The sequence below is a fragment of the Lycium ferocissimum genome, chromosome 5 (assembly GCF_029784015.1).
Source record: "Lycium ferocissimum isolate CSIRO_LF1 chromosome 5, AGI_CSIRO_Lferr_CH_V1, whole genome shotgun sequence".
NCBI lineage: Eukaryota > Viridiplantae > Streptophyta > Magnoliopsida > Solanales > Solanaceae > Lycium > Lycium ferocissimum.
The window spans coordinates 24,869,439-24,887,357 of NC_081346.1; the positions used below are offsets into that span (position 1 = coordinate 24,869,439).

The 17,919-nt window shown below is 39.0% G+C and overlaps 1 protein-coding gene across 1 annotated transcript; it reads right to left on the reverse strand.

The window, feature by feature from the left end:
* Positions 1 to 12,184: 12,184 nt before the first annotated feature.
* LOC132056582 (leucine-rich repeat receptor protein kinase EMS1) lies at positions 12,185 to 16,572 on the reverse strand. Its single transcript, XM_059448858.1, has one exon. The coding sequence runs from the start codon at positions 16,234 to 16,236 to the stop codon at positions 12,421 to 12,423; it is 3,816 nt and encodes a 1,271-aa protein (XP_059304841.1). The 5' UTR covers positions 16,237 to 16,572; the 3' UTR covers positions 12,185 to 12,420.
* Between the last annotated feature and the right edge of the window lie 1,347 nt (positions 16,573 to 17,919).

Below are 17,919 nucleotides of genomic sequence, written 5' to 3' on the forward strand. Positions count from 1 at the left end.
TTCATTTGAGATATTATAATTGTGTTTTCTTGATACCGTTTGATTAATTTGTATATAAAAAGAAAACGTGTCTTTATTAAAGTTTCAACAAACTTTATATGTACGTATAGGATTAAGAGCTTACTGGGAGTTAATTTCATTCCTCAATGTACTAAGCAAAGGAAAGAAAATTATCGTTTTAAATTGTTATACTTGTTGGATACTTCACCCATCTAACCTAATCCATTGAGGTGATTTGCAGTAAACAAAACTATTGCTTTGTTAGTGGCAGAGTTTAGAAATCAAAGTCATGGTCTCACTCTCATCAGTGATGGAAATGGACAAACCAGATAGGGAAGAAGAAAAGAAAAGGAAAGAAAAGAGAGTTTGTAATGCGCTAAATAAAATTAATTAAGTGTAATTAGTTGTCATTAGAAAATTGACCAGATTATAAAAATGACATATGTACAATTTAAGCAGAATCTTCACTTTTCTTTTCTTCTCATCACTGGCGCGTATAAAGGTGAAAACACATTTTCTGCCACATCAATTTTAGTGTAATATTAATTCAAATAAGGATAGGGGTGATAGATCCGTAGTATAAGGTGTGTAAATGACTTTCCAAGCAAATTTAGAGAGCAACTTATGACTTAGCATAAGAGGAAATGTTGGTGTAATATTTGACATAGAGCTGTTTGCTCGATGAAGCGAAATTAAACTTAAAACGGGGCTAAAGTGACATCCCTCGATGTAAAACATCATGTAGTCTCTTCGTTGCCAAACCATTTACAAAGTATTATTTTTATTTTGGTGCCGCGTAGATCATTATCCTTATGTGTGTATTACTGTGTTACTTTATTTGTTTGATATCTTCATATTTCACTGTCTTATTTCTCTTACATTTGCATTTGATTACGTTAACGTTCTTTTTAGCCGAGGGAATATCGAAGCAATTTCTACCCTATGAAGGTAGAGGTAAGGTTTCTTGTCATCTTACCCTCTCCAGACCCCACTATGTGGGACTACACTGGGTATGTTGTTGTTGTACTGTTAAATGTCAAAATTTTATTTAGACATTCACGAAGCACATCTAATTTTAGGCTTTTAACATATTTGGCTGCTTGGCAAAAACGCTAACCAAATATATTTAAAATATATAGAATTGTGTATAAAAGGGGAAATTTCAATAATGTACAATCCAGCATAAGAAATTACATCCACGTAGCCAAAATTTCAAATCACATCCGCATACCACTTCTTCATGGTATACAACAATATACATAAATATACAACTTTATACACCTACTCTAGACAATGTATCAACCTTGTATAAAGGTGTATAATAATGTATAAGAGGTGTTTATACATACATACGTTTACGCGGTCATACAATATTATACAAACTTATACAAGAGGTGTTTATACACACTTCTACATTGTATAAAATTGTATAATAATGGATAGAGTGTAATTATTTTACCCTAATTGGTATAGAGTGTAAAAATCCCTATAAATTATGTATATTAACACTAATATACAAAAGCTATAAACTTTCCGGTTATTATTTTGGCGGGCGGCTATACAATGTAAAAATCTCTTTAATTTTGGCAATTAGAAGTTGGCCATTACTAGGAGTCTTAGCAGATTCATTTTTTGCGCGGATTGTCCTTCTTTTGGGGTGGTTTTAAATTTTGCCCCTCAAATTGGTGGTCTTTAAGTTTTGCCTTCGCTTGGAAAGGTGGCCGAAAATACTGAGGTTCTAAGTTCGAACCCCCGCTCAGGCTTTAAAAAAAAAATTCGCAAGGCAAGGCTTTGAGAAAAGTATGCCTTATGCGGCATAAGTTATCTTAAGGCATAACTAAAAGTGTGTCTTATAAGGCAACCTATGCTGGATCCGGCATAACTTTAGGTATGCCTTAAGACAACTTATGCTGTCTCCGGCAGAGGTTGCCTTAAGGCATAACTAAGTCTTAAGGCATAAAAGTCTGCCTTATAAATTGACTTAAGGCATAAAATTTATGCCTCATGCTTATACCGATCTGGCATAACTTTAGTTATGCCTTAAGACGCTTATGCTGAATCCGGCATAACTTTCCCAAGCCTTGCCTTGCGAAATTATTTTTTATTTTTATGTCAGAGCCGGGGTTCAAATCCAAAACCTCAGAATTTCTACGCGAAGTACAAAAATTAAAGAATAGCAATTTGAGGGCCAAAAATTAAAGACCACCCCGAAGCCCAGGCTGCTATACTCAAGAGTTGGCCTTTGGGCCTTCATGGAGTATTCCCAAGCCTAAAGAATTAGCATAAGGGCTGTATGTGACTGTTAGTTTAACCCATGATGACAAGCTTGTTTATTCAAATGGGCAATTGGCATGATAGTCCTTCACTGGGGGTCGTCTTTAATTTTTTCCCCTCAAATTGGTGGTCTTTAGCTTTTGTCCTTCGCTAAAAATTTCTTGGTTTCGGGTCCGAACCTCCACTCAATCAAAAAATTTTAAAAAAAATCCCAAGCAAAATTTTTCCTTACGACAGAATTCTGCCCATGCAAATTCTTCCTTACGAGTTATTATTATTATTATTATTATTTTTACTGAACTAGGGTTCGAACCCATAATCTCGGAGTATTAGGCGAAGGGCAAAACTTAAAGACCACCAATTTGAAGGGCAAAAATTAAAGACCACCCCAAATGAAGGACAATCCGCGCAAAAACAAAGTATTCAAATCGCAGCCTAGAGAAGTTCTTAATCAAGTTTTTTTTTTTTTTTTTTTCAAACTTTTAATAAGTTCGAGAATATATAGTTTTTGCTGAACGTACAGTTAACTAATTGTTTCTTCTTCTTTTTTTTCTCTTGAAACTTGAGATTAATGAATATAGGCTTAGGATGGACAAGCAACGAAGTCTGTTTGAGGAATTAAAGTAGCTTTCCACATGACTATGTAAGATGCTAGTATGGATTTTGGCTTTTTTTTTTTTTGGGAGAAGATGGCTGTGGCCTAAAGCGGTCAACAGCTAGCTATAAATAGGACACAGTTTGTTTATTGAATGATAGAAACTTATTGCAACAACATTATTAATGCCCCTTGTTTATCACTTTCCTTTCCCTTTTTCCACTTGTTAGATTATGTAATTATTTAGTAAAATATATTTTGTAATCTTCTATTTTAGGATAGCATATGTTATTTGTAATCTTCTATTTTAGGATAGCATATGTTAGAATTATTTAGTCAAATTAGTTCCTAATTTGTAGCCTACAATTATGTTGTAAATCATGTATATCAACCCATTCAAGGGAACTTATTCAAGGAAAACATTCTCTTACATGGTATCGTACTAGGTTCTCTCAAAACCCTACCATCCTAAAACCACCCCCCTTAGCCGCCGACCCACCCCTTTGGCCGCCGATCCCCCCTTTTTCGTTTTCTCTCCTTGCTATTCTCCCTCCCTTTCTCCATGGCCGACTCCTCCAGAGTTGCGTCCACTCCGTCACCAATATCAAATCATGCATTCTATTGTGCTTGACTACGAAGGAAGTACAATAAGCGGGCTACCTTTCAAGCTCCGTTGTCGTGCCACTTGGTGATCGACCACATCCTACCTCTCCCTCCCCCACCGCGCCACCACCGCATGAAAAAAAACTTGCTGCTAAGGCCACATGGGAACGGCTAGATGACATTGTTCGGCAATGGATATATGGTACGATATCGAATGAGCTTCTCAACACGATCATTCATCAAGAGGACACCATGTAGAGGCTTGGGACCGCCTTGTTCATCTTTTTCAGGACAATAAATCGGCTAGGGCTCTCGCTCTTGATGCAAAGTTCACCAACACCAAATTGGTGGATTTTCCGAATGTGAAAGCATACTGCACCAGGCTGAAAGTTCTTGCAGACAACCTTGCCAACGTCGGTCACAAAGTTTCCGACGAACTGTTATATCCCGTATTTTGTACGTCGGGATATTCCGAGTTAGATGTGGAAAGTTAAGAACAAGACTAGTTCGGGATACGAGGTTGAGACTTTTGACCTCCGATTTTATTTTAATGCACAAGTTGCTTATGAATTTTATTGGTATGGAATATTAAGGGAAATTAGGGGCTAGAAGTTGAAATAAAAATTTCATGAAAAGGCCAAAGTGGCCGTGTGTTAAGGTGGGACTCACGTCGGGATTTTATAAAGGACATATGAAGAGATATATGGGTGGTACATGTGAAGTTGAGCAAGTCCTAAGAAGGACCCATGTGTGTGTAAAAAAAATGAGTGTAAGCCCTGTATAAAATATATATTTAAGAAATATATATATATTCGGGTGATATATATTTCGAGGGGCCAAAACGGTATTATGAGTTTGGAATTTAGGAAAACTCCCAGAATTAAAGTTGTAGATAATGGAAATAGCTTTCCAACCATAGGTCGTGGGTTCACAGGCGACATCGGGATAAGGAGATATGGACGTTTTAAGGCAGAAAGGTCAGTGGGCTAGGCCCAACCCGAGCCCAACCGGATCAGGCCCATTACCCACACCTTTTTAAATGAAATATCAGCCTTTTCTCCTCATTTTTCATACCAAAACATCCAGAAAATTCTGGAGAAAAAGAGAGAGGAGACCCTAAAGAGAAAAACTAATTTTGACCAAAATCCGCGCCCCGAATTAAAGCCCATGAAGAGAAAAGTGTCGTACGTCGCGTTGCCTTCAATTTGAGCTAAAAATCAACCAAGAAGAAGAGGGTGGACGTGGTGGCTGCATACTTAAGGTAAGATTAAGGTTCCTTTTCATTGTTAACAAGTTTATTCAGAGTTTTAACGGATTAGAACGGAGGGAATAGTGTGTAGAAATGGATGAAATTCATGAAACTTTGTATGTTGATGTTGAGCTGTGAGTATGGGCTGTTTCGTGACAAGGAATGAACTAAATTTTATTTAGTATTTTTGGTTGTTGTGTTGTGGATTCTGTGATGTAAATAATGGTTTAATGAATTAAGTTGAAGATAAAATCGTGTGTGGGCTATTTTGGAAGCTAGTGTGAATTAAATATAGTTTCTTGAATTTATGGAAGTAATGGATTATTAATGTAGTTCATGAATTCGGAAGGAAGAAAATGTGTTGTGTTTTTTTCTTGAACTTGGGAGATTTCGGGTTTCATTATGTAGTGGATGGGCTGATTTGAATACGTTGTGAATTGTCCAAAGTGTTCTTGAATCTTGTTAAATGATCTTGGGTTAGTTTTTGAATATGCGAGCATTGATGTTGGCTTGAATGTATGAAGTTAAATTGAAGGTGGATGGAATGTTGTTGATTGTGTCGAAAGGGTTACTAATGTTAGAATGCGTTTTGAATTGATTATTGATGTTGCTTGTATGATTGTTGGTGTTGTTGTTGATGAATTTGGCCGAGTTGGATTCTCGGGGTGTTGAATTTATAGGGGACATCTTTGCCCAAATTTCGTAGATAAAGTGATGGCTTTGAAATTGAATTCTTCGTGCTTGCGGCAATGTTTGATGTCTAATGACGTTGTTGTAGATTTTGGAAGCCGACACTTAAGTTGGGATTAGCTTAGGAAGCGGACGAGGTATGTAAAGCTCAATCTTTCTTTCTTTTGGCATGTCTTAGTTGAGAGTAAGTTATGACACGAACCCCGAGGTAACTCTATTCTTGCGATCCGAGCATGTCTATGATTCTTATTTGTTTCTTGATATTCGTATTCTTAACGTAGTCGAATTATGGTTCTTATGCCTTTTGTATGACTAAATTTCAAAGGTTATCTAAAGAATTTTGTTCCTAAAAGATTCCGTAACTACGAACGACTGTAACTTTCATAGACGAGCTCGGATCACCTCAAAACGTTCGTAGGAGATTCTATAATGAATAATATCCCCCAACTTTCATAGGCGGGCTTGGATGGGGTTGATATCCGTCCGTGGGCCCCCGAGACTTTCCTTTGTATAGTTCTAACGGTTTTTCTGTTAAAAGAACTTAAGATGCTTATCTTCCCGACCCCCGAGTATGATTACTTACTTATTTACTAAATGCAAATGAGGATTGTTATGCATATGATTCCGATACGTAGTTATGATTTTTTTTAAAGTTCATTTTGATATGCCTTCGAGTGACATTCGAGGAAACTTGATTGGGACATTTGTCTTGGCTTATGAATGATGGTTTGTTTTGATTAATTTGTTGTGTCTTTATAAATGTTTTAAATTGCATATAATCTCCCACGATTCTCGCTCGTGCACACTATTGTTAATTCCTTCGCAGTCCGGGCGGTTATCATCGTGCGCACTATGCTTTATTCCGAAGTATGATGAGTTTTCCGAAGTATGATGAGTTTCGAAATATGATGTGATTCGAAATATGATGTGTTACGAAGTATGACGTGATACGGAGATGTACGGAGATATGAAACCTTCCGAAGTATGATGAGTTGTGGCGCCGGAGACGGGAGGGGCGATCACGTTCCGTCCATCGGTCCCATTATGGACCGCATATGATATGTGTTTTTGACATGCATGATTTATGTTCGAAGTAAGCATTCGACATTCGATTATTTATATTTGAAGCATTTTGACATTCGATCATTACACATATTTACGTATTTAGTATGCATGATTTGTACTTCGGATGCAAGCATGTTGGCACTGCGGTTATTATGTTCACTTTATGTACTCCTTACTTTGGCCATGATCATTCACTCGTATTTATACTCGGTACATATTCCGTATTACCCCTTTCTTCGGGGGTCGCGTTTTCATGCCACGCGGTACTACGATGAGTAGAGGACGTTAGCGAGAGGATATTCCGGTTATTGGCGTGCTATTTCTTCCGAATGCCGCCGAGTCGGAGTATATGTGTGTTATACTATCTTGGTCCATGTTAGAGACTTTGCAGACAGAGTCATGTGTATGATATGTCAGTTTCGTAAGCGGCTCCATAAGCCGATGTATTGTTATGCATTATATTACGGATTTCATACGATTACAGACTTTATTTGATTTGAAAAAGATGTAAAGCATGTTTGATTTCCGAAAAACTTTCATTATGTATTTATGCTATGGTTTAAGGGCCCAGTATGATTATGAGTATAACGAGAGTCAGTGGGTTCGCTCGGCCCTAAGTAAGGGTCGGGTGCCCATCACACCCTGTCGAAAATTAGGGTGTGACACGAACGACTTGTGCTTCGCCTTCTGCGAGGGTTGTCGGAGGAATATAAAACTTTTCGCACGACGGTGCAGCACCGTACTCCTCTCCCGTCTTTTGACGTTGTCCGGTCGATGCTTGAGCTTGAGGAAGATAGCCATGCCGAGGACGCCATTCACGACGCCGGCTCGATCGCTCTCTTGTTTAGGCAATGTTAATCCTCGAATTTCTCGAGCAATGGACAGCCCGATAATTCGAAAATCACTTCAACAATCGTGGAACTAGAATCGTGGAAAGAAAAATAATCGTGGTCCACGGCGGCGGCGAACCGCAACAACCGCGGTGGCCGGCAATGGACAAAACGTAACGGGGTAGCCGCACCATCGCACAACCGGGCAGAAGAATCAGCCAGGGACTCGGCTGCCCGTCGTGGTATTATCCACCATTCGGCGGGGCCACGGCGGGTGGCCACCCCACCGTCCCCCCACCCCACAATATGGCAGCGGCGGCGTCTCATACAGGGAGTTCTTGGTCCTCGTCCTCCACAGTCGTTCTACTGGCCCTCGTCGTCCGCATGCGCCCGCGATATTGATCAAGCTATGCGCACACAATATCGTTGAATCCGCCGATGACAAGACTTGGTACATGGACACCGGAGCCACATCTCATATGACCAACTCCCAAGGTACTCTCTCTTATCAATTGAGCAAAAATAATGGCATTGTTGTTGGTAATGGTAGCATGATTCCCGATTCGTGGTTATGGTAAAACTTCATAAATCCCTCTTTAAAGGCGAAAAATGTCTTACATGCACCTAAACTCATCAAAAACCTTATTTACGTCGTAAATTTACCATCGATAATATGGTTTCGTTGAATTTGATCCTTTTGGTTTTTATGTGAAGGATTTACGGACGGGGGCTCAACTCGTGAGATGTGAGAGTTCGGTGATCTTTATCCATTCTTCAAAAATTTTCGAGCCATCTCTGTCTTCCGCACCATCTCGCTTTTAGTGTCATATCTCCTCATATCCGGCACTCCGTTTAGGTCATCCGGGATGTTATTCTTAGTTCTTTACGTAGTAGTAATTTGATTGAATGTAATAAGGCTCGAAACAATGTTTGTCATTCTTGCCCTCTGGGGAAATTAATTAAATTGCCCTTTTATGACTCTCTTTCAACTACTACTATGCCCTTTGACATTGTTCACAGTGATGTATGGACTGCACCTGTTCTTAGCTCTTCAAGTCACAGATATTATGTTTTATTTCTTGACAATTACACAAATTTTCTTTGGACTTTTCCCATCAAAACAAAGTCCCGGTTTATAATATCTTCTTGTCGTTCCGGATTTTCATTCGCACTTCCGCCTTGAAAAAGAAATCAAAACTTTTCAATGTGACAACGGGCGTGAATTTGATAATGGTCCTTTTCATAAATTTTGTGAACAAAACGGGATGCTTTTCCGCTTTTCTTGTCCCCACACTTCCCCCCAAAATGGTAAGGCGGAACGAAAAATTATATCGATCAATAATATTGTTCGTACACTCCTTGCCCATGCATCTATGCCCCCCTCCTATTTGCATCACGCCTTGGCCATGGCAACGTACCTACACAATATTCTCCCTTCTAAACTCTTAGCATATAAGACCCCCACTCACATTCTTTATCAAAAGAATCCATCTTACTCTCATCTCCGAGTCTTTGGCATCTATGCTTCTCTCTCTTTCCCTCCACACACAATTCATAAGCCGCAATCTAGGTCCACTCCACGTGTCTTCCTAGGATACCCTTCCAACCATCGGGGGTACAAATGCTATGACTTATCGAGCCGAAAAACAATCATAGCCTTATGTGTGGTTTGATGAAAATTCCTTTCCATTTTCACAAACAAATACTCCATCTCCCTTCATATGATTTTTTTGATGATGATAATTCCCCGATAGAATCCAATTGTTGCGCCGACTGCCACTCGCTCCCCACGCAGCCCCCTCCTCTCGTGCAACCCACCACCCGATCTCCCCCACCTCCTCCTGCTTCATCGTCGACCGCCCGGCGGTCCACCTCCACCGCCCTAGCCGCCCGCCGGCCCTCTTCATCCTCCCGACACCGCCCCCACGGTAGCCCCCCGCCGCCCCCTTCCCTCTCCCACGCCGCCCACCACGGCGGTGGCCCTTGCCCGGCCCCCACCCGTTCATCGCATGACTACACGTAGTCAACATGGAATTTTTAAGCCGAACTCAAAGTACCATAATCAAGCCTTAAGTGTCACCACCAATTCCATCTCCCTCATTCCTCGGAATCCCGTTGGTGCCCTTAATGACCCGAATTGGAAAAATGCTATGCAAGATGAATATAATGCTCTTATTGATAGTAAGACTTGGGAGTTGGTCCCTCGTCCTCCAAATGCTAATATTATTCGGTCTTTATGGATTTTTCGGCATAAAAAGAAATCTGATGGTTCTTTTGAGGGCATAAAGCCGTCTTGGGCGATGGCGGTGTCTCAACGGGAAGGTGTTGATTGTGACGAGACGTTCGGTCCGGTGGTCAAGTGCAACTATTCGTGTGGTTCTTACTATTGTTTATCTCGGTCTTGGCCTATTCACCGCCTTGATGTAAAGAATGCTTTTTACATGGCAATTTGAATGAGACCGTCTATATGTATCAACCTTTGGAATTCGGGATCCTTTCTTCCCGATCATGTTTGTCTCTTGCGTAAGTCTCTTTATGATTTGGAAGCGAGCACCACGGCTTGGTATCGCCGTTTTGCTTTGAATATGTGGCAACCATTGGTTTCTCGCATAGTACATCCGACAACTCTCTCTTCACCTTTTGTCGTGGAAAAGATATTGCTTACATTTTGTTATATGTGGATGATATTATTCTAAAATCTTCGAAATCCCGTACTCGGTATCATGTCCAAGTTAGCTACGGAATTTGCAATGAAAGACTTGGGTCCGTTGAGCTATTTTTTGGGGATTCTTGTCTCCCGGACAACAATAGTCTCTTCGTGTCTCGGTTCTTATGCGAGAGGATATTCTTGACGAGCGGGCATGTCACGGGTAAGCCTTGCCCCTCACGATTGACTCGAAAGGCAAACTCGGCTTCTTCAAGCGCCTGCGAGAGATCCTACGAAGTATCGTCGTCGGTGTGCTTTGCAATACTCGACATTCACCTCGGCCCGACATATCATACGCCGTCTAACAAGTTTGCTTGTTTATGCATGACCCCAAAGTCCGAAGATATGGAAGCATTAAAACGCATTTTGCGTTACATTCGAGGTACGATTGACTTTGGCACACATTTATACAAATCCTCTCTACGTATTACTATCATATACGATTTTGATTGGGAGGATGTCCGTCACTCGATGCTCCACATCGGGTTATTGTGTCTATCTTGGGGATAACTTGATTTCTTGGTCTTCCAGCCAACCTCCTCTATCTAAGTCAAGTGTCAAGTAGAATACGAGAGGGGTTGCTAATGTTGTCTCGAGTCTTGTTGGATTCGTAATTTGTTGCTTGAACTCAATTGTCCTATTCGTACGACTTTTTTGGTCTATTGTGATAATGTGAGTGCCATTTACTTGTCCTGGAATCCGGGATCATCAACGTATCAAGCATATCGAAATGGACATTCACTTTGTTCGTGAAAAGGTTAGACGTGGCGAAGTTCGTGTCCTACATGTTCCGTCCCGTTATCGATTTCACATCTTCACCAAAGGTCTTCCGCGCGTTACTATTTGATGATTTTCGCTGATTTTGTAAACCTCCCGCTTTGTGTTAGATTATGTAAATATTTAGTCAAAAATATTTTGTAATCCTCTATTTTAGGATAGCATATGTTAGAATCAATTAGTCAAATTAGTTCCTAATTTGTAGCCTATAATTATGTTGTAAATCATGTGTATCAACCCATTCAAGGGAACAGATTATTCAAGGAAAACATTCTCTTACACCACTTTCTTGACTTACGTACCTCTTTAACTAATAATACTCAATCACATTACTCTTAACATACATAGACCATCAATCGTGGCTTTTTAATGAGTTGAGAGTTGAGACCCACCAAAAGGTAAATCTACAAACGAATAAAGTTCATTCTTCTGCTTATAGTCTGGATAATTTTAAGAATCAAAATGATGAAATCGATTGTATAACCTTACTCATCGATCAAATCACTCAGAAACTTTTAGCTACTGACTCAATATTGTTTCGATGAGGGCCGGGGACTGTTAATTAATTTCACGTCTCCTTTTCTTTTCACTCATAGAGAGAATAGTTCACTGCGTAGTTGGAGCAAGTAATATAAAATTAAATATTAGATAATTGTATAAAAATGACTTATATTCATAAGCAAGAAATGACTTCCACAATAAAAACATTTTCTTGAAAAATCATTTTTATCATACCAAACACAATTCGTCAATGTTAATTTGTTTGTTTGTTCTTTTTAAATGCCTCATCATCTATGTATTAGGGTAATACTCCACCTCCCCCAATTATTTTGAAACATCAATGGGACGAAAATGGAATTAATGCAGACGTGAAAGTTGGTTATTGGCAATGAATAAGGATTGGTACCTCTTGTTGACTAGAAAACATTTCATGAGACTCACCTCTAATACTCTATGATAGTAGTATTAAAGAATCGCCGTTTATTTTCAATGTTTTCGACTTTCTGTCAGACGTAACATTCATAATCCCATAAGCACATGTACGTACCATGAATAGGTCAAAGACCTAACAAGACAAAAATAAAAGCAATACTACATTTGCAGCTAGCTCACTAATTTTGTCGTTAATCGCTTTTTGTGCTTTAAACCAATTTTAGAAAATTTTGTATTAGGCCTCAAATCCCATAACACATGCAATGATCCTACTCACAACTAGAGAATTTAGCACATGCAGACGATGATCCGAGTCGAGGTATATAGCTAATCCAAATCTAGATTATGCAAAAGAACATTCTATAGTCGGCATGACTAATTATTGGGGAACCTGTCATGAGATTTATCATGGATTTAAATTGATCATTCATTAGAATCACGACTATTTGATTGTAGCAAATTTTTCAACAATCTGCAAGTGGCTAAAGCAGTGATTTCATTCCGAAAAAAGGCCGAAGGGAAATGGCCATAATGATTAAAGACTATATGTTACATAGCAATTACTAATGGTTAGGACCTGGAATATTAACATTAACATATGCTTAATAACAGAGACAGGATTAACTGTCATTCAACTTAAATTTTAGAAGCTACTTGTGCAAAGACAACTAAAACAGATAACAGAAACTGTGATAATCTACTCCTCTTTGATTCCTTTCAAGAAATTGAAGACATGGAGCATGGACGGCCGATTAGATGGATTATCAGAGAGACATATTGCAGCAATCTGTAATGTCTGAAGCATCATCTGCTTTGAATCTGCATCAAGTACTGTTGGATCAAGCACATCAGCTGAATGACCTTTCTTGATCTTCTGAAGTACCCAACCAACCAAGTTTCCACCTTCGACATCTTTGAAATCGGGTCCTGTTGGCTCTTTCCCTGTCAGCAATTCAAGCAGGATCACACCAAAAGAATAAACATCTCCTTTTGTTGTAGACCTCCACGTCTGCCCATACTCGGGAGGAATATAACCGAATGTACCAGCAATATCAGTGCTTACATGTGTCTCATAGGCGCTGATCAACCTTGCCAACCCAAAATCTGCAACTTTTGCCTCAAAGTCTTCATTGAGCAAGATATTACTTGGCTTAATGTCCCTGTGGATTATGTGGGGTGTGAATCCATGATGAAGGAAAGCCAGGCCACGAGCAGCGCCTACTGCAATCTTAAGTCGTTTGCTCCAATCCAGCACGTCAAGTGTTCCAGTACGGTTTCTCAGCCAGTGGTCCAAGCTCCCGTTAACCATATACTCGTACACAAGCACTTTACCCTCACCATAAGAACAGTACCCAAGCAAAGGAACAAGGTTTCGATGTTTCACTTTGCCCAGAGTTTCCATTTCAGCTAAAAATTCACGCTGACCCTGAGTTTTTGCTTGGTTTAGCTTCTTAACTGCAACTGTCTTACCATCGGGCAAAGTAGCTTTATAGACAGTTCCAAACCCTCCATCACCAACAATTTTAGTCTTGCAAAAGTTGTTGGTGGCTTCAAGAACATCAACCAAGGTTAGCTTGAGAAGGGGCTGCTCGAACATGGCTACGTTGATGCTAAGAGGCTCTTTCGACTTGCTGCTACCTAAGAAATAAAGGTGCTGATCGTCACTGTCAAGTTTGCTGTCATCAGATTTCTCAAGATCGCTCTTTCTGCTGCTTCTATTAAACCATATCCTTAACACAATGACTACAGTAAGAGTAATCAATATAGTCCCAGCCACCGTTGACAATATTCCCCAGACACTAAACATTGATGATCTTTTAGCATAATTCTTGGCAGGGCATTTTAGAGCCACAATTCCCCCACATAGATCTTTGTTCCCAGCCACTGAAACTTCAGAAAGATTCTGGCAGATTCCATTGCTTGGTATAGCTCCTTCCAGTTTGTTATCCGTAAAATTTAGCATACCCAAATTGGGTAGGGCACATAATGTCTCGGGAATATGGCCAACTAGACTGTTGCCTGAGACATCCAAATACTCAAGTTGCACGAGATCTCCTAGCTCAATTGGAATTTCACCAGTTAAACTGTTTGCATGGAGATCAAGAAATGTCAAGTACGACAAGTTGCCCAAAGATGCTGGCAAGTCTCCGGTAAAGGAGTTAGTAGCCAAATTAACAATTTCAAGTCTCCATGCTGCAGAGTTTGAGAATAGCTTACCCAAACTTCCTGAAAGCCTGTTTTGCTGAACATAAAGGCCAACAAGGTTTACCATCCTTGAAAGAGACGGAGGAAGTTCACCATCAAGTCTATTTGAGCTCAAATCTAAGTGAGTTAGCCCATTTAAGTTCCTAAAACTTGCGGGTATCGGACCTGAAAGCATGTTTCCAGTCAAATTCAGCTTCACCAAACTACTTGTTTGGCCAATGCTTTCAGGGATTGATCCTGCAAGTTTGTTATTCCCCAGATAAAATCCTTGCAGCTTAAGTGAGTATCCAAATTCCTCTGGGATAGTACCTGTCAACAAATTCCCCGTTAAGTCCAACGTAGTGAGGTTCACCAGGCGGGCAAGTGATCGTGGTATATCTCCGGATAGCATGTTATTGCTGAGCAAAAGATCCACTATAACAACACAACTTCCAAGTTCTTCAGGTATCGATCCAGAAAATTTGTTATGAGACAGATCATAGACACCATGATGCTGTGCATAACTTGAATCAGGGATATTACCTTGCTGGAAATATTTTGAAGTCTTGGAAGGAATAACACCACTAAGATCATTGTGAGAAAGAACTAAGCACTGTAGCTGAGGCAGATCCAGAAGTGTCTCCGGAATCGACCCGTTTAGCCTGTTATTCCCAAGATCCAATGTTGAAATAGAGACACACTCACCCAACTCATCAGGAATGAACCCTTCAAGAAGATTGGAATTCAAGTTCAACACTGAAAGAGAGGTTAAGTTACCTATCCCCTTAGGAATGACACCACTTATCTTATTGTTACTAAGAACTATCCTCTCCAATGACACAGCATTGCCAATCTCTAAAGGTAGAGAACCCCATAAGTGGTTATTTGCAGCAGAAAACTCCATTATATAAGCAGAATTCCAGAGACTCACTGGAATAGGACCTGTCAAATTGTTGGAATCCAATTCAAGAACTATCAAAGGAAGCTCTGATAGATACTCAGGAATCACCCCAGTAATACTATTATCTACTAATACCAACTGAGTCAGATTACCACACTTGACAAATGTGTCTTCAATGCTGCCTGTGAGAAAGTTGTTCTCAAGATCAATATCTGTAAGTGCCACAGCATTGCAAAGCTCCTTAGGTATTTCACCAGTCAGTAAGTTACTGTTCAGACTAATATGACTCAACATAGAACAATTCCCAACCTCAGCTGGAATTTTCCCAGAAAACCGATTAGTCGAAAGCAATAATGCATCCATTTGAGTCCATTTTCCAAGCCAAGAAGGCAATGGACCAGAAAGTTGATTCATTTCTGCAGAAAAAGTCATTATAGGCAACTCTGCAAGTTCTTCAGGTAAAGAACCAGAGAGTAAGTTAAAAGAAAGCATAACAGTAGTCAATTTTCTACACTTTCCAAGCTCAGAAGGTATTGAACCATTGATCTCAGAGTAAGCTAGGTTCAATGTACTCAGATTTTCAAGACTGCCTATCTCTTTTGGGATTGAACACTTCAATGGGTTCTTAGAAAGGTCAAGATTTCTCAAAGATTTCAACTTTGAGATGGATTCAGGCAATGGGCTTTCAAGTGAACAAGAAGGAGCCAAAAAAACCTGGAGTTTAGAAAGTTCACCAATTTCTTGTGGCAACTGGCCAGAGAACTTATTGGGCCCAATGTAAAGATCAGTAAGGTTTCTCAATTTCCCAATTTCAGGTGGAATAGTACCAGAAAGGGTGTTGTTGGAAACATCAAAAGTAGTTAAAGATTGAAGCTTTGTAAAGAGTTTTGCAGAAAGAGAACCTGAAAGAAGGTTGTTGCCAAGTGCCAAGATTTGCAACTGAGACAGTTTACCAAGTTGGGGTGGGATTTTTCCAGTAAGTTCATTGCCAGAAAGGTCAAGTAACTTTAGTTCAGTCAAACTTCCAAGTTCAGGTGGGATGTTTCCTGTGAGATAGTTTGAACCAAGTTTAAGTGTTTCTAACAAAGTGAGTTCATTGAGTTGGATTGGTAACTTGCCTGACAACTGGTTATTACCCAAGTCCAAGACTTTTAAACTTTGTAATGAAGCAATGTGGGGTGAAATGGGTCCTTTAAGTGATAAAGAAGAGAGAATAAGGGAAACAACTTGACCATTTTTGCAGAAAACACCATTCCATTGACAATGTGAAGTTGTGGGGGTCCATGTAGATAAAATATGTGGATTTTCAAGAGAACTCTTGAAAGAAAACAGGCTTTGTCTTTCCGGATCCTCTTCAAGAATAGCATTAGAAACACAGAAACAGAAAAGAAAGACAATGGCAGTGTTACAAAGAAACCTAGTGGCCATCACAAAAAAGAGAGTGATGGAGAAATGAAATGAACAAAGTGGGGTAGATGGGAGTATTAACAAGACTAATGAGGAGAAAGTCCTATAAGTACACTATGATGATAAGTCTAGTCCATTAAAGAGGGCTCTGAATTGGATGTTGAAAGTTGGAAAACATTAAAGAGAAGAGTAGTGTTGGGTACATGAAGAGATGATTTAATTCCATGGTGGAATGGAATACCAAATTCTTGAACAAAAAAATATTTTTTGTAATCCCAAGAAATGTTTTCTTGGTGGTGTAATGTGACTGTGAGAAACAAGAAAATGCACTGTCTTCTATTAAGTGGGGGTCCTTGGCCCCTACTTTAGTAGTACTACTACCACGGGTGGGACTACTTCACTATCGACAAATGAATACGAAAAGGTTATTGGTTTTGGAATTTGTCAGTCATACTACAACTCAGTTTTTTATGAGACATTTTAAGATTCCGAGCTGGGGAGTAGATACACATGTGATATCTCTAAAAGAACCCTTAATTGGAAAAAAAGAAAATAACAAGAGGCCCCCCCAACCCCATTTCCCTTCTTGATCATTATGAATTCAATTGTATATATTTAGATGTTTGACACATTTGAATCTTTACTCCTTTTGTTAGTAATAATCGAGGTTACTGGCAGGTAATTTAGCTACTTTGGTAATATCTCTAGCTAAAGTCTATTTTATAGAGTCGTTTAATGATTGTGTGAGGACAAAAGCACATGAACTCTCTGAAATTTCTCCTAAATCAGAAAACAATTGCCTTCGTACTTAAGGATGAAAAGAACCTTATTTGTTCACGTTTGTCACTTTAATTTATTATCAAATGGAAAAGAAAACAAAAATCCCATTGCTATGCATTTATATATAAAGCATAGGAACTTGTTAAAATTACTTTTTCACTTTATTTGGATTTTGTGAAATTGTAATTGAAGATGGAGTTGTATTTGATTATACTTTTTGCAAAAATATTTTAGATAATGTTCATGTTTGGATTTACTTTTTTCTAAAACTTATGAAATATGATTTATATCCCACAATTCTTAAAAACTAGCAAAATCACCCAACTTGACTAATTTACTTGAAATAAACAACCAAATCTGCTCTTGCTCTAAAAGAGTAATATCACATAATTGATAGTCACATAACGTCATAGATCACATTCACAAGTTACAAAAATTAAACACCAGCTGCATGAAGCATTTGGATCCCATACATGAACTACTACATGCTATTAGACTTCGATTCTTAAATATTACAAAGCTTTATTTCTACTATATAGAACCATGGGTTTATCCATGCTTCGGCGTCAGTCACTTTTAAAAAAAAAAAAAAAAAAAAAAGGTGGGCCCTAATGTTCTTTGATTAATAGTAGAGAAATTGTAAAAAAAAAAAAAAAAAAAAAAGGTGGGCCCCAATCTTCTTTGATTAATAGTAGAAAAATTGTAAAAAAAAATTAAGGTGGGGCCCACTCTTCTATAATAGTAGAGATTTAAAAAAAAATTAAGGTGGGTCCGCGTGGAGAATTAGAAGACAATTGCAAAAAAAAAAAAATTAATATGGGGTCCACGTGAAGAAGTAGGAGACAATTGCAGCAGAAAAAAAAATAGGATATTTAAATAATGATAATAAGTTCAGAAAATGATAAAGGTACGCATAGAAAAAAT

Bases quoted from the DNA above. Each gene is read 5' to 3' on its own strand.
- LOC132056582 (XM_059448858.1), bottom strand. From the start codon at position 16,236: ATGGCCACTAGGTTTCTTTGTAACACTGCCATTGTCTTTCTTTTCTGT.